The sequence below is a fragment of the Notolabrus celidotus genome, chromosome 11 (genome assembly GCF_009762535.1).
Source record: "Notolabrus celidotus isolate fNotCel1 chromosome 11, fNotCel1.pri, whole genome shotgun sequence".
Lineage (NCBI taxonomy): Eukaryota > Metazoa > Chordata > Actinopteri > Labriformes > Labridae > Notolabrus > Notolabrus celidotus.
Genome location: NC_048282.1, coordinates 25,001,621 through 25,029,466, shown reverse-complemented (window position 1 = coordinate 25,029,466; position 27,846 = coordinate 25,001,621). Strand labels below are relative to the sequence as shown.

Here is a 27,846-nt window from a genome sequence, read left to right as displayed (position 1 = left end):
CACTACGTCAGCTCATGTCTCACTCAGCGGTAAGAAAACACCAAAACATTATCATAATGAAAGTTAAAAACACAAACAAACGTGAAATGTACGCACAGGAGGCGGGCAGAACGGCAGGACGGGATTTGATTGGTTTCATGATTTGGCTCCTGATGGCAGGGATTGGTTGGTGTTTTCCCAGGTTTACTCCGTCTTTTTGTATGCTCTTTTTCAAGAACACATTATGTATTGATTGCCATCGGGACATAAAGATAACTTTAACCAGTATAACAAAAAGTGTATCTAAATCTGACTACCAACCATAGACTGTATGAATAATGGACGTAGTATCCGTGACGTCACGCATCGGTTTCTGAAGCGCTGTTTTGAGGCCGATCGTCGCCGGCAGCCATATTGCTGCTGTCGAGCGAGTGTGACGTAAAGTGCCGGGCTTTGAGCCACCCTCAAGCGGATCCTCGATGAACTGCAGTTTTTAGCACTTCCGCATTGGACTCATATTTTTAGACCGGAGGTTGCTGCTTGCTACCAACCCAGCTTTAACAGCTGCAGTGAATAAAAAAGCCTCCAGTCTAACTATCTCTGCCATCTTCTATCCACTCCTCTTTTTTGAACCCTGTTAACCCACCACCCATCCTAACTCCTCTCACATCTTCTGTCTCTTTTATTTTGGAGCTCTCTGCTGCTGATGATTCGAGTCTCCCAAACTGGTGACTTACCACGGGATCAAATCGATAAAGAGCTATAGATAATGGATAATGTTTGTTTTGGGGTGAAATTGAATTCTGATGCTTTTCTCGGCCTGATGCCGCATCTCGTTTTAAGGAGAGTCCTTTGTCATCTTTGTCACACCTTTATTTGGCAGGCTTGGGGATGGCAGATGAGAGGAAGCACAGGGAAATGGGAGAGGAGAGAGATTGAGTTGGTGAGTCACAGTCCATAAGGAGGGCACTGTCAACAGTCTGGAGCAGGCATTGTCTGTCTGGCTCGCATATACTATATGTGTTGTCGCATAAACACATGCCTTTTTTCAAGGCTGCGGGTATGTGCTCTGTGTGTACACCACAACATGCTTCAGTGTAGAAAAAGGCAAACTTCTGTCCAATCACTCTCCTTTTTTAGAAATGTTCTTCACTTTCAGTGTACCTGTAAGCTCTGTACCCTGAGGGATTTACAGGCCACATATGTGGCCAGTCATCCGAAGCTGTTGTGATTGGATGTCACCAAACATGCTACTAGCCGTGAGCCAAATGGGCATCAGGCAATAGATTAGGTTTCCAATAATATGAAGCTTGCAGCTGATGTGGAAGGCTGTAAAATCGATGCAGGTCTGAAGAGGATATGGAGGTACTGAATCACCAGTTTATGTTGCAGGGACCTCCAGCCTCGGCTGTGTCTATGATTTGGCTGCTCTTTAATGGTGTTGGTAAACTGATAATGCTGACCACAGGTCTGTTCAGTGATTACATGCATCTTAGTTCAGAACAAAAAGGACTTAACAGTTTTGTTTCTTTGCTCAAGACATTATTCCCTGGCTGTATCAGATGCTTGATTCTGATTGGTTAAAGCCATGTAACAATGGTTATTAATTCACAACAGCAGAAGTGACACCAAGGACAACCTGATTACACCTGATCAGACCTGCATCGATTTTACAGCTTTCCACATTTCATATCTAATCAGTCGGGGGATAGGAGTCCGGCCCATTTAACCTTTGCCTATTGACAAATAATGACAGTTATCAGGCACAGCTGTGAGAGCAGCCACAGAAGCTACTGGATCATGCTCACCTTGTTTGGATTTAAATTCTCATAACCAACGTCTCACTATAAATTTTCCCCTTGCTCAAATAGTTTCTTAAACAAACACATCTGATAGAATTTCAAATTGCACAACTTTGGCACCTCCAAAAAATTCAGTGTCACAATCATAGACTGTATAAAATATGGACGTAGGATCCGTGACGTCACACATTTGTATCTGAAGCGCTGTTTTGTGGCCAAACGTCGTCAGCAGCCATATTGCTGCTGTCCAGCGATTGTGACGTAAAGAGGCGGGCTTTGAGCCTCCTAGCCAACAGCTACAGTGTTCCCGTCTGTCAATCAAGTCAGCTGTGCCTCTCATTGGAAGACTCATAATCTCAATATCTTCAAAATTGCCACGTTAGAAAAAAATTACACCCCCCCTATACAGTGTGTGCCGATCGAGAAATGAGCTATCGAGACTACACTTGTCTTTTGTACCAGGCTGTAAACATGTTTATTTCTGCTTTAAATATCGTCTTTTTTAAATTGGTGTTTATGTGGTTTCCAGTACTCCCGAAGCCAGCCTCAAGCGGATCCTCGATGAACTGCAGTTTTTAGCACTTGTCTTCTTAAATCAAACAATGTGACTACTACTTTTTTTCAGTTATATTTTGGGGCTTTTACACCTTTATTCAGAGAGTAGAGGACAGTCGATAGTGCAGGAAACTGGGATAGAGCGGGAGAATGACATGCAGGAATGGAGCCTGGGCCGCCCGTTATATGGGCGCGCAATTTAACCATTAGGTTAAATCAGGTCTACGCCCTGACTACTACTTTTTTAATATCCTAAGCACCTGTACTACAATTTTGCATAGGTTAGTCTGTGCAAAAAAGCATGTCAGCATGAAACCTGAGGTTCATGTTTGACATGTCTCTCCTGAGATCCCTCCTTCATGGACTCGCACAGGTTTCTAACTTTCGTATGGTTTTTCTGCAAAGATAAGGACCTTATGTTTATACTGAGAATCAAATCTTTGCATTAAGAAGTTACATCAGCATTCCATCATAGATACGCTTATACTATCTAATGCAGGGGTGTCAAACATATGGCGCGCGGGCCAGAACCGGCCCGCCAGAGGTTCCAATCCGGCCTGCTGGATGATTTCGCAAAGTGAAAAATGTGTTACTGCTATTCAAATTTGTCCTCTGGGGGGCGCATACAATCAAATGGTTGATGGAATGCACCTGAACGACGCTCCAGGACTTTTTTACTATGAGGGGGAAAAATAATATTTGCAGTTTGCATAATCTGATTGAATTTCATGGACTTTTTAAAGCACTTCAAGATACTATCAACACTAAAGTTTACGTATATGTAGAAGCGGTGGATCCACTATGTTCGGAAGGAGCCTCATATCTTGCATGTGCTTTCCATACATAGGTGCGCTCCTTCACTACTAACACTAGCACTACTGTGTAAGGTGAATGGGAAACCTGTGTGCTTGGTGTGTTCGCAGCAGGTTTCAGTTCTTAAAGAATATAATATTCAGCCCCACTATGAGACTCATCTTGGTGAAAAAAACAACAGCTGTTTATGTAAAGAGATAGTTCATGTAATGTGAACATAATCTACTTGTATTTTTTTGTGCTAAAACAAAGGGAACAATTTGGAGTTGTCGTTATTTACAGGGTTATTATGTTGTGATTTTACTTGTCCAGCCCACTTCAGATCAACTCAGGCTGTATGTGGGCCCTGAACTGAAATGAGTTTGACACCTCTGATCTAATGCCTCTGATAGCACTCAAACGGGTTGCGTTTTTTATGCAGAAAGGGATTACCAAGTTATATTCATATGAGTAACTTAGATCAATCCCACCTCTATAGCTGGCATATCATGTTCATTATGTGTGGCACCAAAATTTAACCCATTGTTTCATGGTCTAGCTCATAGAACAACTAAAAAAATGTACGTGGATTGGAAGCATTTTGCTAAAAGTTGCTGAACTTGGTTAAGAAAATGTGAGCTACACATTCATTGGCTGACTTTAGTTTTTGCTCTCAATGTCCTGGTTTAAAGCCATGCTCACCAGGACACAACTTTGTCACCTGCTTATACATTTTATTTTGTAGTATTAAAGAGGAAGTTTAATAGAAAACATATACTTATATATACATATACTTTGCTTTTTGTGTGAAATTAGAATAAAATAACAAATTAGTTTACACGTGTTTGTGTGTTTCTGCAACAACAAGTGTATCTATGCAGGATATTTGCATAGAATCGGTTACACAGAAAGAGAAAGAAGAAAGGGAGGGCAGGAAGAGAGAGAAAAAAAGAGAGAGAGAGGTAGACGGAGAAAGAGACAGAGAGAGAGAGGAAATAACAAAGAGAGAGAACGAGAGACAGATTTAAGAGAGTCTGGTTTTCTTTCAGTTAGTCAGTGTCTGGATAGCACGACTATTCTGGTGCTGCTCCACCTCTCTTTCTTCTTCCTCTTCTTCTTCTTCTTACTCACTCTCTGGAATCAGGCCGGGCTGGGGAGGCAGCATGGGGACGTCTCCGAAGAGAGGTGCGTATATGATGGGAAGATTTCCACTGTGGGAGTTTTTAGTGTGTGCGTTTGTGTGGAAGTGAAGAAAAAAGGGAGAAAATATAGTGCAGGATGAAAAATAACACACCGGCGAAAAAAAAAAAAGGAAGTTGCAGGAGGAGGTGTGTGAACAGACGCTGAGCAGGGAATGTGTGAGAGAGAGAGAGGGGGAACGTTGTGAAGTAGTAAAAGTAAAATGAATGAACTTTAAAGAAGCAAGTCGAGGCGACAGCTACAGAAAGGTCCAGAATCGCTTACACGTGAAGCAGATGGTTTCATTGTCAGTGTGTTCACTATGCTGTGTGTCCAGGTGTATCAGTTTCTCCCGTTATTGTCCGTTGAGATTGAGGAAGTAGTGATACTACGTCTTCTTTTCCATGGTGTTGTGTCAGCGGTGAGTGGTGTTTGTATTTGTGTGTGTCGTCTCTCTGAGCTACAGTATGTCTAAACTCTACTGTGCAGACACAGACAAAGGCTCCTGTGTGAGTGTTTGTCGAGGAAAACAAATGACTGTTCTGTGCTTGCGCCTGTGTGTGTGTTTGTGGCTAATGTGTGTGTGTGCACCCTTGCACTCAGGGGGAGGCTGTTGCAGGCGTAGCTAGGAGAACTCAGAGGTTATTTGAGATCATTAGGCAGCTGCCAGCACTCCTGGGTCCTGAATCTTCTTCTTCTTTCTCCTCTCCTCTGTCAGGATTAGTGCATGGAGCAACAGTTGCAGACAGCTGGGAGCAAGTCATACTCTGACATTAGTTGAACAGCTGTTTTATCCGCATGGCCTGTGCCAGAGAACCAAGGGTTTAGATTTTGACACAATGAGCCTGCTTTGTTTTATACCAAGACAATAGATGTGATTGCTTCAGCAGAGTGTTCTCTCCAAGCAAAGTAGAAGATACTAAACACATTTTGTTGTGTTTGCACGTTTCAACCCAGGAAAGACAAGTCTGATGCTTGATGATTATTTTACCATAATACATTTTATTCGCAGCACACATTGCTGGTAAAAAAAATACAAAAAAACATAGAACAGCCGCCTGCAGTATTTAAGGTTGCCATTCCCCTTCCATGCCCCACCCTAAGTTTGATTAGGATATTATATTGATGTGATGAGTTGAAACAAGAAAAGGTAAAAATGACACCTCCAAAATCATGAGCCCCTGGCCATTAGTAGTCAATAGTTTGTCCTTTCTGAGCCACACCTGACAACAACCTCTAAGAGTAGTTCTTAGAGAGGTTGGCACATGTCTCCTGAGGGATTTTGGCCCATTCTTCCAATACAAACTGTTCCAGCTGGTCCAAAGTACATGGTTTCTGAGCATGGACATTCGCTTTGAGCACCCGCCATAGATTCTCCATAGGATTTAGATCTGGGCTTTGTGCAGGCCACTCCAGGACCTTGGTTTTGGTGTCCATTAATTACTATTAGACCAATTTTGACGTATGCATTGGGTCATTGTCTTGTTGGAAGACCTGACCTAAGCGTAGACTAAGAGCAGATTTCTTCATATTATCCCTCAAAATGTCGTCATAACTTTCTTTTTTCATGATGCCATGCACCAGAACAAGGCTTCCTGTGCCTGAGGCAGCCCCAGAGTAAGATGCTCCCTCCACCAAGTTTAACTGTGAGAACCGTGTTCTTAGGGTTGTAGGACTCTCCCTTTCTTGGCCAAACATAATGCACATCCATGTGCCCCAACATTTCCATCAGATCAAAGAATGGACTTCCAAAACTCATCTTTACCTTTCAAATGTTTACGGGCACACCTCAGTCTGGCTCTGATGTGCCGCTCTTTGAGTAAAGGGGTTCTTCTGGGACGATGATCCTGAAGCCCACTACGATGAAGATCCCACACAACTGTGTTCCTTCAAACATCAGCTCCAGAGGAGGTCAGATCAGCAACAATCAACCTTGGCAGATATCTGGGCTTCTTGCTGACATCTTTGACTATTTTCCTCTCCAGAGTTCTTGAAATCTTGCGTTTTCTACCACGCCCAGGTTTGTTTATAACAGAGTTTTTCTCCTTGTACTTTGCAATGATGCAATGTACAGCTGTTCCAGACATTGGAAAACGCCTGGAAGTGGCAGTATAGCCTTCCTCCTTAGTATGAGCCTCAATTATCTTCTTTCTGAGCTCAAGACTGATTTTCTTTGTCTTTGGCATGGTTAATAAGAGTAGTCTCTCTCAATAATGTGTTCAAGTGCCCTGTTTGGGGTCCCTTAAGTAAATCTCAATGCTGATTGGATGCTCAGGTGTTGTTAAGAAGCCAATTGACAGACAGGTGTTGTTAGGAAACCAGCTGCGTTTCTGCACAGGTGTGTTTTGAAAGCAAAAATTCACATGGGTGCTAATATTTCTGACCACCCCATTTTTCACTATATTTGATATAAAGCTATCCTAAAAATGTATTTTATTTTCCAAAATGTACCAAAGCTACTAAAGAGCACCGGTGAATGTTTGATTATATCAAGTTTTATCAATGATGCAAACATTGGGCAGAATTTGAGGAGAATGTTCCCTAATTCCAGGGGGTGAGGGCTGATAGTTTTGGCCTCAACTGTGCACTTCTGAACCAAATGTCTAATTTGTAGATACCTGAAGAAGTGGGCATTGGGTAGATTAAATAACTGGGAAACTTGATGTTTATTTTGCACCTGCTCTTCTTCGGCTCGTGTGTAAACTTTCCGTCGGATTCTATATCTGAGGCTAATTGTTCTGCTTGCAGGAAAAGGCCTGTGATAGTGGTAACTAAGACAAGACGATCTTATTCCCATAGCAACAAGAACAAATCTTTCCCAAGAGCTGAATTCATTAATTATGCGTTTCTTTCTACAAGACCTTTATTTTCTAAGACAGGAATTAGAATGCATGCTCAATTTCCTCCTTAGCACAAGAGCTGCACCGCCGACTGCATTACCTCTCCAGCTGCTACCCAGACAGCTAATAGAGAAATGCTCCATCGCCTGGAGAATATTAATACACTCATATCTGCACACACTTCACACACCCACACACACACACACACACACACACACACACACACACACACACACACACACACGCGCGCACACGCCGCGCACACACACACACACCACACGCACACCACACACACACACACACACAACACACTGGTAAGGGGTAATGGTTTTGTGTGCTTATTTGTGTGCATCAGTGTAGGTTTTTTATGCATATGTTTACACCTTGCTTGTGTCATGAAGTATTTCCAAACACAGCCAGCAGTTCTGTGCTACTTCTTATTCAATCTCATTCAGCCCTCGCCTCATTTTCCTTCCACCTTATTATAGAGAATCTGAAGTAGAAGATTACATATAATCTGCCCACCTGTGTTTACGTCAGGGTTTGAATGAGAAACAAAAGGAAGATAAATGAAGTAAAAAAAAAAAAGGTTTGCTGTGTATGCTGGGTAATAAAACCAACAGAATGAGCAGGGGAGCGGCCTGGAGTGTGTTTTACATACTAACACTGAAACAGAGAGATGTTGGGGGTTTTTTGTAGAGCACAGAGCTGTCCTTTTGCTAGCGTGGACCTCTTTTTTTGTATGAGCAACCATGGCAGGAAGTCAGTTCATTTATTTGATGGAAAATCCTCCGACCATTAGTATAATCCTGTTGGCTTGGAGCGCCCTGATCCAGTTTGGGACCCTGCACAACGGCTGCAGGAGGCATGCATGCATCCTGTCAATACACTTGCAGGAGAAAAAAAGCAGACATAATGTTGTGATCCGTTGAAAAGTTTGTCATTGCAAGACCTCTGCTTCTTTCTAAGGACCGTCACCTCTATTTAAAGTTGTTTCACTTTTACATTTTCTAGTTTTGATATGACTGATTTGGCTCCAGCAGCACTCTTGTCTCCTGCTTGTTTTGCTTCTGCTGCCCAGTCTTACCAGATCAATGCAGGGCTGTTTAGCAAAACGGTTAAAGACTACATCACCCCAGCCTCAGCTCCCACCTGCACCACTGTCATTCCGTATTCTGCTTGGTCAGAGGAAGAAGTCATCTGCCTCTGCAATTCTCTCCTCTCACTCTCTCCTCAGCATCCTCTGCCCTCCTCTTGTCACCCCCTCCTTCCACCCCCTCCCTCCCTGCCTCATCTTCTACACATGCATACACAGCTCTCCCCATCTTCCCTCCCCTCTCTCAAGTATGGAGGAAATAGAGTGCAGGGGCTGAGAGTGTAGAGGTTTAATTGTAGCAGAGAAGAGAGCAGTAATGAGGCAGCGCAGAAGTTCACATGGAGAGAGAGAGACAGAGAGAGGTTTGCTGGCAGGGAAAAAGGAAGGAAAAGTGAGAAAGCTAGCATGGTTTGAGAGAAGAGGGAAGTGCAGAATGAGAGATGGAGGGAGCAAGCTATGAGAGGAGCAGGGGAAAAAAGAGAAGAGCTGAGGCAGTCGGGTCTGCTGTGTGCTGTGTCAGAGGTTCACTGAGGCGGCTGGCGATTTATAGCTGATCTGTTTGGCTCAATAGAAGGCCTTTACCCAAATTGCACCCTCTCTCTTTCTCACACAGGCTTGTTCACACTTGCACTCTCTCTTTCTCTCTCTCTCAAAATCAACCTATCTCTTTTAGCCCCTCGAATCCACCAATAGAGCTCTAAATGTATGTTTTTTCACAAGGTATTTAGCTATAGTTGTATATCGACAACATATCAGAAGCGCTAAATCAAAGGTCATTTGTGTGCCCCTGCTTTGGATTATGAATCCAGCAGATTTGCATGCACTAAGTCTTTGGGATCATATTACTACACCTTGCAATAAAAAGTTGTATTCCATGAATCTGAAGCATTTGCAGCACTCAGGTTTTCACTCTCATTTCACCAGGTCCGGTGTGTGATGAGCAAGCAGAGGGGAAGAGGAAAGGTCGCCCTAAAGCAGAAGTGCAGGAACTCCGAAGCATCCCTGTGAGTATCTCTTTTTGAACTGAGTAGGTGTTTGAAGTGGGCTTCAATTTTTCTGTACAGAGTAGGCAGCATCCCGTGAATTTGCACTATATACGGTACAGTATAGCGATAATCCGTGCCTGCAGTGAACTCTCTCTTCTCACCCCCGAGCAGGCCCATATGATAGTACAATGGAAGGAAGAGTTTAAGCGCCGCTCCAGGGTTAAGTGTCCGTGTTCAGGCTGCTGGTTAGAGTTTCCCAGCATCTATGGCGTCAAGTACCACTATCACGCTGCCAGGGGGTGAGTCACTAACCTGTTTTTTCCTGCTATGCGGCTTTTCCTAACAAATGCTTTAGAGTAGGCTTCACAATTTAGATATGGAGGGGAGACCCTAGCAGTCAGTGATGAAGTACCTGTTAAGACAGTTAGAATCAAGCTGGAACATCCAGAGAATTTTAATGCCCAACCCCCATATTCAGTGATGTTTGACTGCTTTTAAGACATGTGATTAGTCAACTGAGGGGCTTCTGCTAACAGCAGCTCACTGTCATTTCAGTTTGTGTAGGACGGGAGCTGACTCTAAATCCCTTCTCCTCATGCCTCTCTTTGTATCAGGCCACTGTAGCTGAGAAGCTGAGTCACGGTTGTCCCTACTGTGAGCAGTGTTTGCCACAAGGTGCGCCTGCAGAGCACAAGCTATGGAACCACCCGGATAGAGTTAGCATGGAGCCCAAGGACCGAGCAGGCTAAGCTTCAAAAGAACCCTGTCAAGTTCAACAGCAAGAAAAGGTGACTGGGATTTTAAAGCACAAATTCCCTCCCACACCGACACACATAATAGTGTTAGTAACGTCATAACGCTGACTCCCCCTTGATGTGTGAATTCAGGCCCATGGAGAACAGTCCCCCCTCTCCGGTGTTCTTCAAAGTGAAAAGACCCAAGAGGTGTCCACGCCCTCTCAGAACGGGGAGCTCGCCACCAGAGGGGCGAAAGGAAACAGCACAGCCACAGCCAGCCTTCACAGCAGAGTCACCAGGCCCAGCCGGTGCAGCCCCAGTCCCAGCAGTCGCAATCCCAAAGCACGTCGTCTGACGCAGGGGGGGAGCGAAAGCGAGGGGGGGAGCCTTCCCCCTTCATTTCCTGATGAAGATCCGGAGGAGAATGAGGCACAGTAAGATTGCAAAACCTCATTTGGAATAATTAAGTACTCGGTGATGTTTACGTTGTTTGTGTTGACCGTTCCTTGCTTTGTGTTTTTCTCTGGGCCAGGACGGAAGCAGAAAACGCCCGAAGAAGTTCACCGGAGAGCAGCCTTCTATATCAGGAACATTCGGATTGAAAGGTTAATATGAACGTTTCTTTCACCAATGCTCTAATAAATACTTCTCTGTAACATAAAAATAATCTATGTAGTCTCCTGTGGGATTACACTAAATGGATAAATGAAGTTGTGAAGAAGGTCTTGTATACTCGGAGCTTGATTCATTGATTACTGGTGATGCAGCAGGCCACAGGTTCCCTATGATGAATCACTGACTACAATTACCATGGGAGGACATTCTGTTTGTGGCACTGCCTGAGATGTAGGTGTGAAAGTATTCAAAGGAACTTTACAAGATTATGTGATCGGTAATTTGAATGATTGTGAATACTCCCTACTGCTGCTGCTGATCAATGAAAGCGCTCTTTTAACACCTATACAGCAACTGTAGAGGTGATTCATATCCGGCTAAGTTAATCAGTGACTCACAACAACCACACATCTCGTACACACAGCTCCTCTACTCTCTCTTTCTTTCGCTTTCTCATTCAAATGCTGGAAATGTCCAGTGACTCATAAAGCATATACTGGGCTATAAAATACTTGTCATTATGTAGCATTTTGTTTTTATATCCAGTATCAACTTTCTTTTGTTCAGTATTTACAGTCGTCAGCATTGTCCTCCACATCTCTCTCAGCTTGTATCTCTCAGTTTACCCAGAATACTTTCAAAGAGAATCTTAATTTTTGACTATGACTGCTTGTTTTTGAGTAAATGTGCATGTCGGTGTGTGTGTATGTGTGTGTGTTTTGTAGGTATGACTGAAGGTGGAGGAGAAGCTGAAGGCAGGTCGTGTGAAGAGATCAGAAGGGAGTGGGGTCAGTGAGGAGCCCCAGAGGAGACCGACTTCAAGGCAGTCCTCAAAGAAAGACCCCGCCACAACCAGCTCTGGTGATCACCTAGATTGACTTGTACTTTTACTTTCTTGGCCCATCCTACCAATCAAAGCGCTTCTACACTGCTAGTCACATTCACGCTACATTCGTACATTGATAGCAGAGGCTGTAGGGGAACATCAGTATCACTACTAGAATGCTAGCCCATTCATACGCATTGAGACATGCTCATTATGTCAATCTGGGGTTAATTGTCTTGCACAAGAACACTTCGACATGTGACTGCAGGAGTTGGGAATTGAACCGCAAACCTTCCAATTATTTGACGACCCACTATACGACTGAGCCGCAGCTACCCCCCGATTATACCAGTGTAAAGATGATCATTTTTTTTTTCCCTACAAAACACAAATTTTAACTCACTTAGGCCCAAACCTTAGGAAAGATGTCATGTTACCACCCCAGATCTTCTCTAATTCCTCTATAAGATATGTAGTAAACATCAGAAAATAGCAACATAGGACTTCCACAAATTATAATGTTTCGTAGAAATTATGTTTTAATGGATGTACCATTAAATCAGTCAGTAAATCAATCATCGGGACAATAAAATGTTACCAAGTGGTGACAAATGATCCTTAGGTGACATCTTCAACTTCTTGTTTATTTCCACCAAGAGTCCAAACCTGAGGGAAATGCAATAACAGTGTTGCCAAACATAGAACTTCAATAAATACTCACATCTGAGGATTTGCATCAGTAATTATTTAGTAATTGAAACTATTCACTGACAAAATTATTTCCTTTGTTGTTGACAAAATTGTTTCTACTTGTTCTCAGGTGCTGACACCCAATGGCAGCGAACGATCTCGGATCGAGGGGAAGTTGTGTGTCCCACCTGCTCAATCGTCACCCGGAAAACAATCCACGGTCTCAAGAAACACATGGAGATTTGTCAAAAGGTCAGTGAGCAATGCAGCTGTCTGTCAGATTGTCAGCATGAGTGTTGTCACAACTTCTGTTACATCTTGGTTTGAATTCCCCCCAAAATTTGAACCAGAGATGACCAAAAGTCACTTTTTGAAAGTCCAAGACAAGTCTCAATTTTTTTAGAGCAGCGTCACGTTCCAGCTAAGTTTCACAGGGTTTCAGAGAATAAGAACAAAATAAAAATACTTCAGTCATAAAATATTATTGTTAATATTATATATTAACTTTTAGTGTGCTGTGTTGACTTTTTCAGCAGTGGCATGAGGTATGCATGCACACATACATGAACTGCATTTATTTATCATTAAATCAACAAAACAAAGCAATAATATAAAGGCTCAAACTTCTTGGCTGAATCTTTATCAGAAAATGTGCTACACTGAATTAGAATGAAAAGCTACTTGTTGAAACACAGTCAATGTAGTCTATTTTAACATATGTCCTACTTTGGATAAGGCAACTAGCCGATCATAGATTAGGATTTTAGGGTGTCCAATTCAATTTCAGGGACACCCCTCCCTATCCCCTGAGTCAGCCCCTGACACCTGCACATCTGCATCTCTCCTCTTTAGTGTGTCCTACCCGCTTCCTACAATTTCTCTATGCCTGTCAGTATCTGCTCTCTTGTTATCACAACAGGTGATCTGTGTGTGGATGAAGCACACTGACGATGATCCAAAACTGGTGAAACAGTGTTATGAGAAGGGTCTATATTGAACATGAGACACTGACCTTAATCATTGCATCATTAACAGGAGCGACATACCGAAAGACGTGTCTCTCTGTCTCTCTCTGATCACCTGCAGAGCAGACCTATATGCAACATACAAGGGTACTGAGCGAGGGGAGATTCTTCACTTACTGATCACAGACAACAGTGTTATACAGTTGAGAAGAATATGTTTGAGCGGCCTGCCTGGTTCAGGTCTAGGTGTGGGAAACACTTTATTCCTGCAGCTGCAGGTGATGTGCTCACCTCACTGTGTCTGCTTGCACATCACAGAAGGGAATGGGTGGGAATTAGTGTGCGACTTAAGTCCAAGTTTTAAGTCCCCATCTCTGATTTGAACTCCTGTTAGACCAATAAAAGCTGCATTTTTTATGTGTAGCATTCTCTAAAGGCAAAATATGAGAAGAATGTCCTAAATGTGAAACCATCAAGTAAAACTTGCTGAATCCTGTGGGTACATGTTCAGTTGGAAATAATCCAAAATCTGTGTTCTTAATGTGGATCATGATCCTGATCTGAACGGCAGCCAATTTTCCAGCAGGCTGCTCAACTGAAATCCATACATCACATCAACAAAAACTGTTTACATATCGACAAAACTTTACTGAACCATAATCATTATCCAACTTTTTCCTCTGATTATAAAATAAACCTCTCTCAACTCAAAGCTGTTATTCCCACACTTGGTAAAACTTCGACATTATTACATAACTCCCCCTGACCTCTTCTTTGTGTAGAGTCCAGGGAGCCTTCGCAGTAATGATATTGATTGGAGAGCAGCAGAAATAACAGCAGGCATTATCTCAGTACAGTAATCTCAAACTGTTTTCTCATGTAATATCCTTCACTCATCTGCTCCGATATGAAGCATCTGAAATGAATTAAGGAAACAGAATCTGTACACTTCAGTGGTTTGTTTGCATTGCACTCAATTGTGGTCTGTAGTAATAAACAAGAAAGGGGCGAAGCACAGAAGAAGTTAATCCAGATGAATTACATCAAGCTTTTCATGAGGAGAAACCAGCTGGAGTGGTGCAGTAGCCTCCGGGCATTCAAAAAGACATGTGCCTACAGCCATTTCAATGCTTCCTTGCCCCAGTGGGCTGAGTGACTCCATTAAAGTGACAGTTTGAACCGTTAAGCAATGACTGAATCACCACATTACCTAGGGGTCACTCGACACAGAAACACCTCTGTCTCCAGATCAATACTGAGACAAGAGGAGAAATCTATGGAACAGCGTGTTAAATTGGCTTTTCTTGTTCCCAAAGTTCCTTGACATGTCCTTTGTTCTTTATGTTGACCTAAACTGTGCAATAACACAAAACTTGATTGGGTTACAGATGAAATGTTGCTGTTATGATAGATCCAATAAAGGGTGTTAGCCAGTGAGGTTGTGTTATTTGTGAGTGTCCTGTCATAGAGATATAATTTGATCCTCTGTTTGACCTTCAACCTCTGCAGCTCCAGGACGCCCTGAAGTGCCAGCAGTGCCACAAACAGTTCAGGTCAAAGGCCGGCCTCAACTACCACACCATGGCTGAACACAGCACCAAGGTACATCCTTGTTTATGCACACACACACACACTCATCCTTACCCCCTGATCAATCACACAAACAGATTTAGTCCAGCTGAGGATGCCTTAGGAGCTGAGGGAGCTAAAGTTTCACCACTGTCACACTGACCCACTGAACTAACAGGGAAGTTACTAGAAACCACACCCAAGCACCACAAGCATTTAGGAGACAGTCAGACCTGCTTTTCTGACTCTATGTTTGGAAATCCAAAGCATGTTATTGCTAGTGTCAGCTGCCACTGTTTATGGTGATACATGTCCTCCAAATAGACTCAACAGATAATATATTTTTGCTTTGAATTTGTGATCCTCTGGTGTGTGAACTATCATACATTCAAAGTGCTGATTGGATTCCTTCTCCCTGAAGTGCTCACATTTCTTCCTGCAGCTTTCTTAACTCTTGACAGCAGAGAGCTTCATTAAGATATTATCATGACACTCCTGCATTAGAGCAATTCTATGAACTTTGCTGAATAATTCAACGCTGCCCGTTTGAAAAAGTATCATGAAAGATTAATGACTGTACATGCATCAAACCGCGTAGCATGTAGCATACGTGATTGTGTTTCTTTGTGATTAGTTTGATGTGAAATTGAAGTGCACATGCATTTCTAAATGTGTGCTTCGGGGGGTGTATGTTTGTCACTTTAACAGTAATGATGTATGACTGTGCCATCTGTGTCAGCCAAGTTAAACAGTTTGATGCCGCCGTTTGTCTTCAGCCTGGACGTGTCGTGCCCTGACCTTGTTGGCATCGTTCCAGTGCAGCAGAGCGAAAAGCTGCGTTATACTTTATGTGTGCTTGCGAGTCTTCTCGGCAGACTGCTAAATTTCCCTGCAATATTTTTCAGATCAGATAATTAAATCTTCTATGACACGCTGAAAGCCTTCATTGTGTTCATTGTGTGTTAGTTTGTCAGCGTCTGTGGTCGTGCTGTAGCTGCTGATTAAAGAGAGCTTTTATCAGCTGCAGGTTTGACTTCTGTGATGACTTACTATGTACAAGAAAACTTTTTATAGTTTATCAGAAGAAACAGAGTAGAAGAAGAGTGCTCAGTATAACAGAATCTTTGGATATCCTGATCAGCCTTGTAGCACTGAGGTAGAAATCACAACTGCTTCACAGAATGTTGGATGTGATTGAAGATGTGTGTATATCTAGATAACAGACACAGTTGTTTTTATTATTGTTGTTTATTCTTCATGTTGACGTTAGTGCTGGGCACTATTGAAAATTATGTTATCACGATAAAATATTTCATGTCAATCAATATCAATAATTATCACAATAAATAAAATCATTATTTCATTTAAATTTAAATGCAGATTTTTGGTCCTGTGTGAAAGTTGAAGAAACCAGACAGTTTGTTAGCTTGTATCTGGATTTAGTTTTCTGTAAAATTTCTTGGATCCATCATTCCTGATGGTGCTAACAGGAAGCATGTCTTTTGTAAAATTAGAATTTTGTGAAGTTTTATTTTGTAATTATTATTTTTCTGAGATAATTAGCATAATTTGATTTAAATTTACAACAAATATATGTCAAATTGTGTACTGTGAATCAGTTTAGTAGAGTATTGTTTTGAGTTGTGCTCTCCCCTTTAAGATTACTAAGGGTTACAGGCAGAGGGATATTGTTTCCCACAGTGCAGTGAATGCATCACGGTTATTCAATGTTCAGTTGTCCCACGGTCGCGGTGGACATTAAACGTGTTAGAAATGCAGAAGTTGTCTCTGTGCTCTTCCTTTACCCACATCCTGAAAGTATATTTAATGAAGTGTATTAAGTTAATAGTTAACGCAGAGTCGACACAGTGTCAGATTAACGACTCTGCTTTGAGCTGTTAGGTTTGAGTCTTCTTCAGTGTGTCGTCTCAGCTGTGTTTACATTTAGCTCCGAACATCTTTAAGCCCCGCCTCCCTCTCACCCTGCAACATGATTGGCTGTTCATTGCCATCGTCTTCTTCTGTCTACTGTTGGGTGGCAACTGGCTTATTAGCATTTAAAGTGGCTGGGGGGTATAAGTACATGTTTATTATATTGAATTTTTATCGAACATTCTTTGTATTTATATCAAGAAAAATTATATCACGATAATTATCATTATCGAATTATCGCCCAGCACTAGTTGACGTGTATTTGGGTCATGTTTTCAGAAAGTGGGGCATTGACAACATTTAATGTGTTGCCATTTATAATGATGAAGTGTATGTTCTTGATGCAGTGTAACTCAGTGTATCAATGAGACGAGTCAGTTCTGGAGAGGAGCTTTGTCTTCGTAAAGCGGCCGGCTACAGGTGTCTTTTTTGGTAGAGACATACATAAAAAGGTATTCTTTATAAAATCCACTTAAATAATGTTCAGTCAGACAACTCACTTTTCAATTGTTTGGTGTTACAGCAAATACATATTACATGTTTGGCGCTCTGGCCCCATCACTCCCTGCAGATATGTTTACATGGAGACATTGAGGAGTGATGAGCAAAACATTACTGAACACACCCTGGAGCCTGCAGGTGGATGCCGCTGGGGTGGCGGTTGGGATGAAAGAATATGCATCAATAGGAATGCAGGGCAGCAGAGGCGTTGACAGGCAGAGGGAGAGATGGGAGATTTTCCCAGTTTAAATAGACAGCCAATTTGAGAGGCAGAGGGCGTGATTGGATGATGGTTATGAGAGCGGGACATGTGTATAGCAGTGCAGCTGGAGTTGTCTGCCTGAACTAGCTCACAGGCATCGCTCCATTTTTTGTTGTTTTATATTGTGTCTTTTGCCATTTTTGCCTTTATTGATAAGACAGCTGAAGAGAGACAGGAAATGCAGGGAGGGAAGACATGCAGCAAATGGCCAAGGCTGGGAGTCAAACAAGCACTTAGGCCGCTAGTCTAACGACACCCCAAATAATGTATTTTTAAGTGTTCCTAAAAAAAACATGGACAGCACAACCTCGTTATAATGTCTTCTTCAACTCCCTCCCTTCATTTTATCACTGCTCCCTTTCTAACAATAAGTCTGTAAGCAGATTTGTGAAAGTTCTCTTTGATTTTTATTAGTTCTGATTCAGACTTTGAACAGAGTGTGTTGTCAGTGTGATCACGTGCCAAAACCCCAGTGCAGTGTGGGAAAACACAGAGGGCTGACAGAAGGAGAGGGGTCACCCACTGAGTTTGACCTTGATGCTGCTGTTGCTACTGCTGCCTATTCTCTCTCTTTTCTTCCTGCTTTGCTCTTTGGCTCTCTGTTTCTCTGACATAGGCATTTAGAATACATGCTGAAGTCGTTTCATAGTTCCCCCCCTCCTGAGTGTAAATCAATGGCTGAGCTGGTGACTGTTCTCTTGCCTGGAGGCTTGAGCATGATTCACTTGAAGCTGTGAAGTGCTCTGGCAGTATCTCTTCTTCCCTCTTACCGTCAGAGAAAGCTTCGACGGTGTGTCTCAGTCTTCTCAGTGCTTCTTCTGTGTGTTAACACATGAGAAAACACATGAAGTTCACTCCTCTGGGATTACTCAGTATGTCCACACTCTCTCGGGTCCTCTGCACTCCTCTTCTTCCCTCTCCCTGGCAGCCCTGCCATCTGTTGTTCTGGTCTAAGCTGGGGTTTGGCACCAGCAGATACTCGAGTGAAAACATGAGTTTGACAGTTGTCATAAACACGCCTTGAGTAACAGCCTCACCATGAAACCATTTAATGATCCTGGCACAGTGTGAACACCCAAGATGGAAAACACGTTTACATCACTGTTATTTTTTTACGTTTGAGAGGAAGGGGGAGGCAGGGTGGTGTGAAACGTTTAGGTGACGTTGTGTTTTTGCCCCTCAGCCCTCGGGGAGCGAAGGCCAGACGGACGACAAGCACAACGAGAGAGAAAGGCTGCGCCGAGTGCTCAAACAGATGGGACGAATCAAGTGTCCCAGTGAGGTATGCACTCCACCTTTTATTCTCTGAGTCCCCTTCCCTTTTCCGTTTTTGCATTCTTTAGTATTCCTTTTTTTGTGTGTCTTTCATTTCCAGTGCTACAACTATTTTATCTTTCATGTCACATTTTCCCCTCTCCTAGTACGCCAGTTTGGATTTTCTTTCTCCCTTTTCCTCAGGCTCCCTGTATTTGTGTCTGCCTCCTTTTCCCTTTCCTTTTCTCCGTTTTCCTTTATGCCTTGTTCTTGACATGTTGCCCAAAACCACATCAACACTCTGCTTCCCATTACTCACACAAGAGTGCAAAAGGCAGAGAGAGAAAGAGCTGCAAAAAATAGACTCTCTCTGCTGTGACATGTCCTCACACTAAAAAATGAGCAGTTTCCCCTTGTTCTGCTCGGCCTTTTTCACCGTAACCACAAAATATTGACTTACTGCAGTGATATTGTTCCATTAAACCTACACTGTGATCGACTGCTGAATGTGTGTTTTCTTTCTGTCTCATTCTTGATACTGAATCCACATGATCACACAGATATTGTGCCTTTAAACCCGCAGGGTTGCTCAGCACACTTTTCCAGTCTGATGGGCTTCCAGTACCACCAGAAACGCTGTGGAGGAGAGTTCTCTGACGATGTGAAGCCTGTGTTTCTGTGCCAGCACTGTGGAAAAAACTACCGCTCCAAAGCTGGCAGAGACTACCATGTACGTACCGAGCACTCCCCAGCTATGGCCACCACCATTACAGCCACCAACAGCAAGGACAACATCACGGACACCAACAACAACACCGGGAAAGAGAGGGTAAGTCAGCAGTTATCATACCAGACAGAACTTTTTCTTTTTTTCTGCTATTTGGAGTTTGAATGTGATTTTTACTGTTGCCTAAGTTTACCCACTCACAGATGTGTCATATTGCTCCTCCAGGTTGTCTCTGAGGAATCTCCGACAATAGGCAAGAAGGAGCACAGCCAGGCCGAGAAGAAGGATTGGCAAGAGAAAGCGCCATCCGTCCAGCTTAAAGAGAAGGAAAGAGAAGCAAGGGACCAGAACAGGGAAAAGGAGAAAGGGCGGGAAAAAGAAAAAGCAGCACAGAATCAGAGCCAGGGGGACGACTTTGAACGGACCCCCAGTGGCAGAGTGAGGCGCCGCTCGGCTCAGGTGGCCGTGTTCCATCTGCAGGAGATAGCAGAGGACGAGCTGGCCAAAGACTGGGGCACCAAGCGCCGCATCAAGGATGATCTGGTGCCTGATAGCAAGAGGGTGAGGAGGAAGATTGGAAACAGTCAGTGTAGATATAAACACATGTTCTGTTGCCACATAGACGGTGCAGGTGCAGACGTATGCACTGCAAGAGAAATTTTGCACATTCACACTAACATGCATCAAAGCCAGCCTCTCAATAAAAAGGCCTCACAAAATGTGACATCAACACACTTTTTCAACACATACTTAGAAACTGTAACACTACTTTGAGCACTTAATGTAATAATAACACTTAATATCCTTCTTTGCATAGTTAAACTACACCCGCCCTGGCCTTCCCAACTTCAGCCAAGAGATACTAGAGACCTGGAAAACCCAAGTCAAAGAAAAGGGCTTCATCTGCTGCACCAATGTGGTAAGAACACAGACAGATTTAAGAGGTCACCCTCTATTATACACCTTGATATTGGGCACTATGTTTGTAATAATAAAGCTGTTGATATCAGTGGAGTGAGTTTGTAAACTTACAAATGATTCCTCTTTTGTCTCAGAACTGTGAGGCTGTCTATTCCAGTGTGTCAGGACTAAAAGCGCACCTCGCCAACTGCAGCCAGGTACAAACACTCACCTGCAGCACAGCCAACCTGATGACAGACGTCTCTCTAGACAACGTAGTAAAAATAACAACACAGACACGCGCTCACACGTCGGAGTTCCCTCTGAATTTTGACCCAGATTTTTCTCTAGTTCATAGCAAGGTCAGGACTGTGTATGAGCTCCTCCTAAATTCTATTTTTGAATTTTCAGGAGGGCTTTTGAAGTGTTTTGTCTCTGTTACCTGCCTGTAGATTGAATTTAATACATTACAACAGTTTGAAGAGCAAAAAGAATATAAGTGAAATGTAATTCTACTCAAGTATCAAATTTTGCTTCACTGATGTTGAAAAGAAGCTGTTGAAAAATGTGTGTACTTCTCAATAGCAAATGCATGATAGGTATATAAGACTTTTTAACTTGTGGTGTTGTCTGTTACCCACCGGCTTTAATCAGGTGTTAAACACGTGATCATTTTCAATCATGTAAAGCTGCAGAGATTGTTTGTACTTCCTGTATACTGTGTGTCTGTACTGTGCTTCTATCTATCTATGTGTGTGTGTCTGTGTCACAGGGTGGTGGTGAACTGGGGAAGTACACTTGTCTGATTTGCCAGAAGGAGTTTAGCTCAGAGAGCGGTGTGAAATACCACATCAGTAAGACACACGCACAGGTGAGTTTGTCTGTGTGTAAACTTTATAAAACTCTGACATATTTAGTATTTCTTAAATATACCATAAAAAACTTTCTTCTTAAAAAAAACTGCTGAGTCACAGAAGATGGTATGTTGATCTCAGGATGCTGACACGGGACTTCCACCAGATCCGCATCCGGTCCGTCTCCGATACGCTGCGGTCCAGCTCCGTGCGTGCTCGTACGTCAAAACCCACCGGTCGCGTTTTCCGTACGCAGCACAGAGCAGGACCGCCGGACAGCTGGAGTCATGTGACCGAGGTATTCCCACGGCAATCACTGAATCAAGGATTCTCCTCCTCCTCTCCTCATCCATGTTGTCTTTATCAGCCTCTGAAAACCTCTGACTCGATGACTCCAGGCATGCCTCCGCTATAAATTACATTTTGTTGTCATAGTTAAGTTAAAAACGATCTAACGATAACACAGTGTTGTATTCTGAAAATTAACCAGGCTTTTATTTTGTTTTGGTGACTTCCTGTCCCGCTCCATATGCTCTGTGCTGAATTGATGCGTCGTGCTCCGGCATCCGGCAAAAATAGAAGTCTTGCGTATATGATCCGTTGCGTTCCGACCTGCCAGATCAGCGACGCAGCCGGATCCATGGGGGTGAACAGATTGACTAGAATAGAAACCTATCAGATCCGGTGCTGTGACAGATCGGAGACGGACCCAGACACAGATCTGGTGGAACTTGGCCTTAAGGTGGTTAACCCGTTGTTCAAAACAGTGCCTGAAACACTTAACATAGAACTTGTCGACATCATACTTATCTTGACCCATCCATAAAAATATAAACAATTAAGACATTTTGTTCCCACAACATAACTTTTCCTATAACATAGTAATTAGTTACCTTTTAATATCTCAATAGTAACCATTTATTGGACTTTTGAATGCAAGCAGGTGTCAGACAGTTTGGTTTACTCATTGGGAAAGAGAAGTTTTCTTGTTATCATCATCATGCTACTGCTCATTTCTCAGAGTTCAAACTGATCACTTTACTCTGTGTTTCATTTGCCTCAGAACTGGTTTCGAGCAGCAGCCACTCAAGTGGTGTCGGTAGCAAGACTAAAGTGCCAGAGAACGACGGGATAAAAGCTGAGGTGAGGAACGGTGCCACCCAGGAAAGAAAAGAGGGGACGCAAGCCCAAAGAGCGCCCCCTGCTCTCGAGCCTCTCCAAACAAAACTGAAGCACCTACGGCTACTCAAAACTCAGCCCCTTCCTTGGGCTCCAACAGTCCCCTACCCTGATCCCCGACCCAACGGACAATGCTAATTCAGGCCAAAACAGACAGCCAGTCCCCTCTGCTGCCAGACGAAGCAAACCCAAGAGGCTGTCGTTTTCAGAGTAGCTCTGCTTTTGTCGACCCAGGAGCCAGAGAGGATGCTTACTGTAAATGTTGTGCCAGGAAGCTTAAAGACCTTTTTCAACTCCACAAGGACTTGGAAGTGAGAGGAAAGTTAAATCCACCATTAAGAAGTAAGACGCTTAGAATGGACTTCAACCCTAGTTTTTAAACCCCAGAGTTAATGTGTCTACTGTTATAAACAATACTTATGTAACAGTAGTGTTCATTGCTCCATTCCACCTCTTTCTCCTTTATAAGGCACACATCTCTGTTTCTGTACTCACAGCAGGAGTGTCAGTAGTAATCAAAGATCTAATCCTGACTACTTCATGGATAGCTTTTTTTCTAAACCGAGGTAACGTAGTATTCCAGACAAATGCAGAGTAAGTCTCTCTACAAGATTCATGTCGTGTTTGAGAGGTTTTAAAAAAGGATATTCTATTAGCATGGTGAAGTCATTTAATAATAGCTAGTGTTTTCACATTTTTTCACAGATATACAGTACTGTGTACATAACAATATCTATCTCTATATATCTATTTACTCAAAAACGATGATGCCATCTATCTGTTATTTCCAAGCCTGACACGTCCGATTGGACCATGAGCACTCCAAACGTTTGCAGTGTGTTGCTGTAATGCAATTTTCTTTTGATTTCCTTATGTCTTTTGGATTGAATTTATATTGTGTCTTTTTTTCACTCCTCATGTTTTGAGTAAGCAAACATCACATAAGCTAAAAACGATGGTCAGTTGTAAATCAGATTCCACTCTGCTCTTCTTACAGCGATGTAGCTATAAATTCAGTGACATTTATTTTATGTTCTCTGCATCACACGATGATGAAAGGTATCTGCTTGGACAAACCATGAATAAGTGTTTAAGATGTTTCCACTTCTTTTACACTGAGTAATCGTTTGAGATTTCCATCTATAAAATATGAGTTATAATAATGCGTAATATGGCATTGTTTCGTTGATTTTAAAAGAAAAAACTTGAAGCATTCTGTCTAAAATCAGACTGGTGAAGTGAAATGTTTTGACAGAAGGATGGATTTTGTGTGAACCTTGTTGCACCATTGCAGCACAATCAAATAATGGGACACCATTTTAAAGAAGGCCATTTTTTGGCTGTGGCTTTATCTTGAATCAAAGAGCTGAGGAGAGAATGAAATTATTATCTTTTATAGAGAGGTCAAGGAAAATAATCTTTTATTAAACAGAAAAAATGCAAATGAAGATTCACATTTATCAATCTATATGATTTAACTCCTGGATGCTCAAAGCTATTACCTTGCACTTTAACCCTTAACCCCACTCTCTCCCCTCTTGTATTTTTGCACTCCAGGGGTGTTTAACCTAACCTAGTGGCTGTCAGGCAACAGGAGCTTGAATATTTAACTCTGGTAAAAAAAAATCAAACTAGAGAAAAACTACATCTGTCTTTACAGGGGTAATGAGCAGCATGGTGAACTCTTATTTTGTTTTTAGATATTATCTCTAATCCAACAGGACCGTGTAATTATGACTCACCGCATTAAGCCATAACTGGTCTTGTTGAATTTTAACGCTGCTCTACCGCTCTAAAGCTAGTTTAGCTCCAGTTTTAAACAAAGTATTAATCCAATATTATTTAAAGACTTTCAAATCTAAAAATGTGTGCAATCAGAGAATTTTCACTTTAACATGTTTAAAGTAGATCATTGAGTTATATTAACAATTTGAGCAAATACAATTCCATGGGTATATTTGCGGTCTATGTCCATAAGAAAATGACTTGCTTGCCTAAAAGAAACAGAGCTTAAATCTATTTTATATTCTCCTATGTGTATTACCTAGATAGCAATCTGATAGCTTTGGATAAAGTTGTGAAGTGAGGATAAAAAGGTGCATTAATAAGGGTGCTTTACCTGCCACTCTACCTTAAGGACCTGATACTTCAGTAAGTCCACTAAATCATTCATCCATTTTCTCCTCACTGGCAAGGCCTCTGAATTTTGCACCAACAAATGTCAAATGTCATCATGTAAATGAAGCACTGATGTCAGCGGAACATTTTCAAGAAACATTGAATTTGAAATGTATATGTCCCAGTGGTGTTATCCCTACGCTGTGACCTTTTATATTGTAAAGCAAAGATTGAGGCTGAATCCCTCCATTATTAATCAACTGATGGAGTTAATTCAGGTAGGGATGATTATGCATGTCTGTCCCTGTTAGCGGGATGGACCTTTTATCTTCTATCCAGGTTAAACTGACGGAGAGGATAAGTTAGACAAGCACTGATTGGTCCTCGGACCTTTTCGATACGAGTTGCCCAGACCTTGTGTGTGTGTATATATAAACAGTTAGCACCTTTGTAATGACTGGACGTTGGAAATGTTAACACTTTGCGTTGAGTGTTATGCCGTGGCACAGAATCAGTTCATCAGCTGCTTGTTACTCGTGTCATTAATGTCACATTGACTGTGTTTACCTGACAAGCTTTGGTGTTGCAATATGATAGTTAGGCACTGCTTTTAACAGTGGGTATTTTATATTTTATCACACCCTTTACTATCTGTCTTCCTATGATGTGGAAAACACATATCTATCCCGCAGTGTGAGCTAACTGCAACATGTTTAGAGAGTACAGCAATACACCATATTTAGCTGGTTTTGTTGGCTTGCTGATATTTTGATATTGATGTGTCTTCTCGAAATTGTATGGCTTTTTTCACTACTCCTCCCCTTCTTTTATTTTTTGCTTTGAAATGCTTTTTACATATTATGAAATCTAAAAAAAAGAGGTTGGAAAATTTGTAGACCACAAAGGACATTGTAGGCCTAAGTGTCGGCATACAACTGTTATTTTATCCATTTTGATGATGCACATAAATTGAGCTTTTTCAGTACATGATGACAAACACACTGAGAGAGTCCTTTATTATTACATATTCAATATGGGACAACAAGGCATATGTATGTGTTTGTTTCTGTATGTAGTGCACTTACTATACCATGAAATAGGCTTGAAATAGGAGTGTTGTTGGAGCTTTCTAGTTACCCTGACTGTGTGTGGTGTGACTTTTGTACTTGGGGAAACAGCAGGCTCAAGTGTCTTCCCTTTGTCAGCAATGTTAATTCTGATATCAAGGTTAATCCTTAATAATCCCCTTAGACAGCCTGATAATTTTATCCTTTTATTTGGACAACAGATGTTCGTTTTGTATGCTACCTACTTCAACACGGTATACGCCTCTGTTGAGGAGGCCATTGTGATGAAACTGTTGAGAGTTTAAAGAGATGATGTTGTAGCTCATAACTGGTTATGATATATAAGTAACAGCTGAAATGAGACTAATGATGTATTAAAGACTTCCATATCTGAAATTAAGCTGTATAGAACTTAACATAGGAGGCATCGATGCCTCCTTTGAGTCTGAACTGTTACAGTTTTTTCTCCCAAACTTGTTGTATTACCTGTGCGTAAGTATCCCTCAACTAATTAATAAAAGTTTGTTGACTAAATTTGTCTTCACTGTCAACTTTTAAATACGTTTGCTAACAGTTATCAATGCTATATGTTGGAGGATATGATTTATTAAAACAGATCCTTCTCAGGGAATACCTTTTAAGTTGTCAGACACAGGTGTTACTAATGAGATTAATAAGGGCTTTACTATTAGATTTGCTTGCATGCTAAATTAATTTTAGCTTTCTTGAGGGAGTAAGAGCAATCTTTATTACAATAATGACCAGTGACATTCCTGCTAATTATTTTCCAATATGACATTTGCGATTATTGTCTTTAAAATTCAAGAGCTACTGCTGTTCATTTAATTCATATCTGTTAAGTACTATGTCCATACATTTATTATTTTATTTGTAATGTTTTTGTCATAGACTGTATATAAAATAGACGTCATCTCGCTCTGCTCGAAGTGAGGCAGCCACAAAAACTGCTCCCCCTGGTGGCTGGCTGCAGTATAAGTAAAAAACTCTGCCTCCCCCATTCATTTGAATGGGGCTGCGGTCAAACTTTAAAAAATAAATACACGTCGTACGAACGTTTCTCACATTCGTATGTGGTGACATGTAGTTATTATGACTGTTTTACATCAGTTTGCTTTGATTGACAGCTGCCGTAGAGAGAAACTCCTTAGGACCTCGGGACGGTAAAATGTAGGGTGGAGCTTGTTACCCTGAAAACACACAAATTCCCTACTGCGCAAACACTGGCTGTTTTCGATGGTCTGCTACATACTACCCACTAATGTAGTAGACAGTAGGTATTGCCTACTTAGTTTGTAGTATGACAGTTCTGTTCGATCTGTATTGCAGTACGCTGGGCCAGACGTCAATGAATTTCCAGTTTCGGAATGCGGAAGTAAACAACAGCCAAGCTTATAGAGAAACTGCTTCTTTAGCACCACTTATGATTTAAAAAGTTAGGAAGTGGTTTATATGGAATTTAATAATTTTCACAGCACCTAAAAACGGAGTGCCACCATCGAAATAAGAAGAGAAAAGAAAAAGCGGAATGAGCGCTGTGCACTGTGGGAACAGTACGTGAGGCAGACTGGTCCGATGCAGTGTGAAATTTTCCTGAATCATTATGACATCCAGGGAGTTTTGGCATACTGCAGATTTTGCTCTTGTTCACATACTGCTTACTACATAGTGAATTTTGGCCAAATCAGTACGTACTGTTAGTTTAGTAGGCGGTTTCGAAAACAGCCTCTGGCTGCAGAAAATGAACAAGATGTCAGCTTTCTGGAACAGGATATTTTGGCTTCAAAACCGTACAATGGGAAAAGGTGGAGCGACGCTGTCCATTTTATATACAGTCTATGTTTTTTGTAGGCTTACTTTATCATTCTCCAAACAAAATATGAATGATTTTGTCTGTTTTGAATTATTATTATTTATTTATTTATTTATTTATTACTTTATTGATCCCCGGGGGAGAAATTCAGTTGTTACAGGAACCCAGACATAAGTACGATCAAGAAGAATTTTCAATAAAATAATAAGTAAAATAAAATAAAATAAAAATAAAAATATAAGTAAAAATAAAAATAGATAAATAAAGCTAAAATACAATTTGGATATATACAATTAATTATGATATAAAACTGACTTACACCTAATGAAACATAATTGTGAGTGTAAAAGTGACACACGTATAAAAAATGATTGAAGTCTCTAATCATATCTTTGACACGTGGCCAACCTCACCCCATTGCCAGTTTAGGGAAAGGCCCTGCACGATTATCATACTGTACATGCTGTTGGCTTTAGAGCGAGATGCATTCTGGGGCTTGAAGTTTTAAACCGTGGGCGATGCTAGAACGTCTAACCCATGCTCAAATACGATACTCCTACAAGTCCCATAATGCACCGGGGCCAACTTTG

The 27,846-nt window shown here is 41.8% G+C and overlaps 1 protein-coding gene across 1 annotated transcript in view; it reads left to right on the top strand.

Annotated features, from left to right (window-relative positions):
- The window catches only part of znf512b (zinc finger protein 512B), a 32,774-nt gene extending 6,815 nt beyond the window's left edge, over nt 1–25,959 (top strand). The window contains 22 exon segments of the mRNA XM_034696474.1: nt 9,168–9,247; nt 9,401–9,532; nt 9,844–9,966; nt 9,968–10,017; nt 10,117–10,157; nt 10,160–10,201; nt 10,204–10,325; nt 10,327–10,400; nt 10,507–10,577; nt 11,314–11,442; nt 12,228–12,349; nt 14,572–14,664; nt 18,510–18,608; nt 19,164–19,409; nt 19,533–19,868; nt 20,125–20,226; nt 20,363–20,425; nt 20,980–21,078; nt 22,125–22,158; nt 22,161–22,280; nt 22,283–22,324; nt 22,327–25,959. Coding sequence (XP_034552365.1) covers nt 9,168–9,247; nt 9,401–9,532; nt 9,844–9,966; nt 9,968–10,017; nt 10,117–10,157; nt 10,160–10,201; nt 10,204–10,325; nt 10,327–10,400; nt 10,507–10,577; nt 11,314–11,442; nt 12,228–12,349; nt 14,572–14,664; nt 18,510–18,608; nt 19,164–19,409; nt 19,533–19,868; nt 20,125–20,226; nt 20,363–20,425; nt 20,980–21,078; nt 22,125–22,158; nt 22,161–22,280; nt 22,283–22,324; nt 22,327–22,454 — 2,348 coding nt within the window. The 3' untranslated portion in view covers nt 22,455–25,959.
- Nucleotides 25,960–27,846: the final 1,887 nt, after the last annotated feature.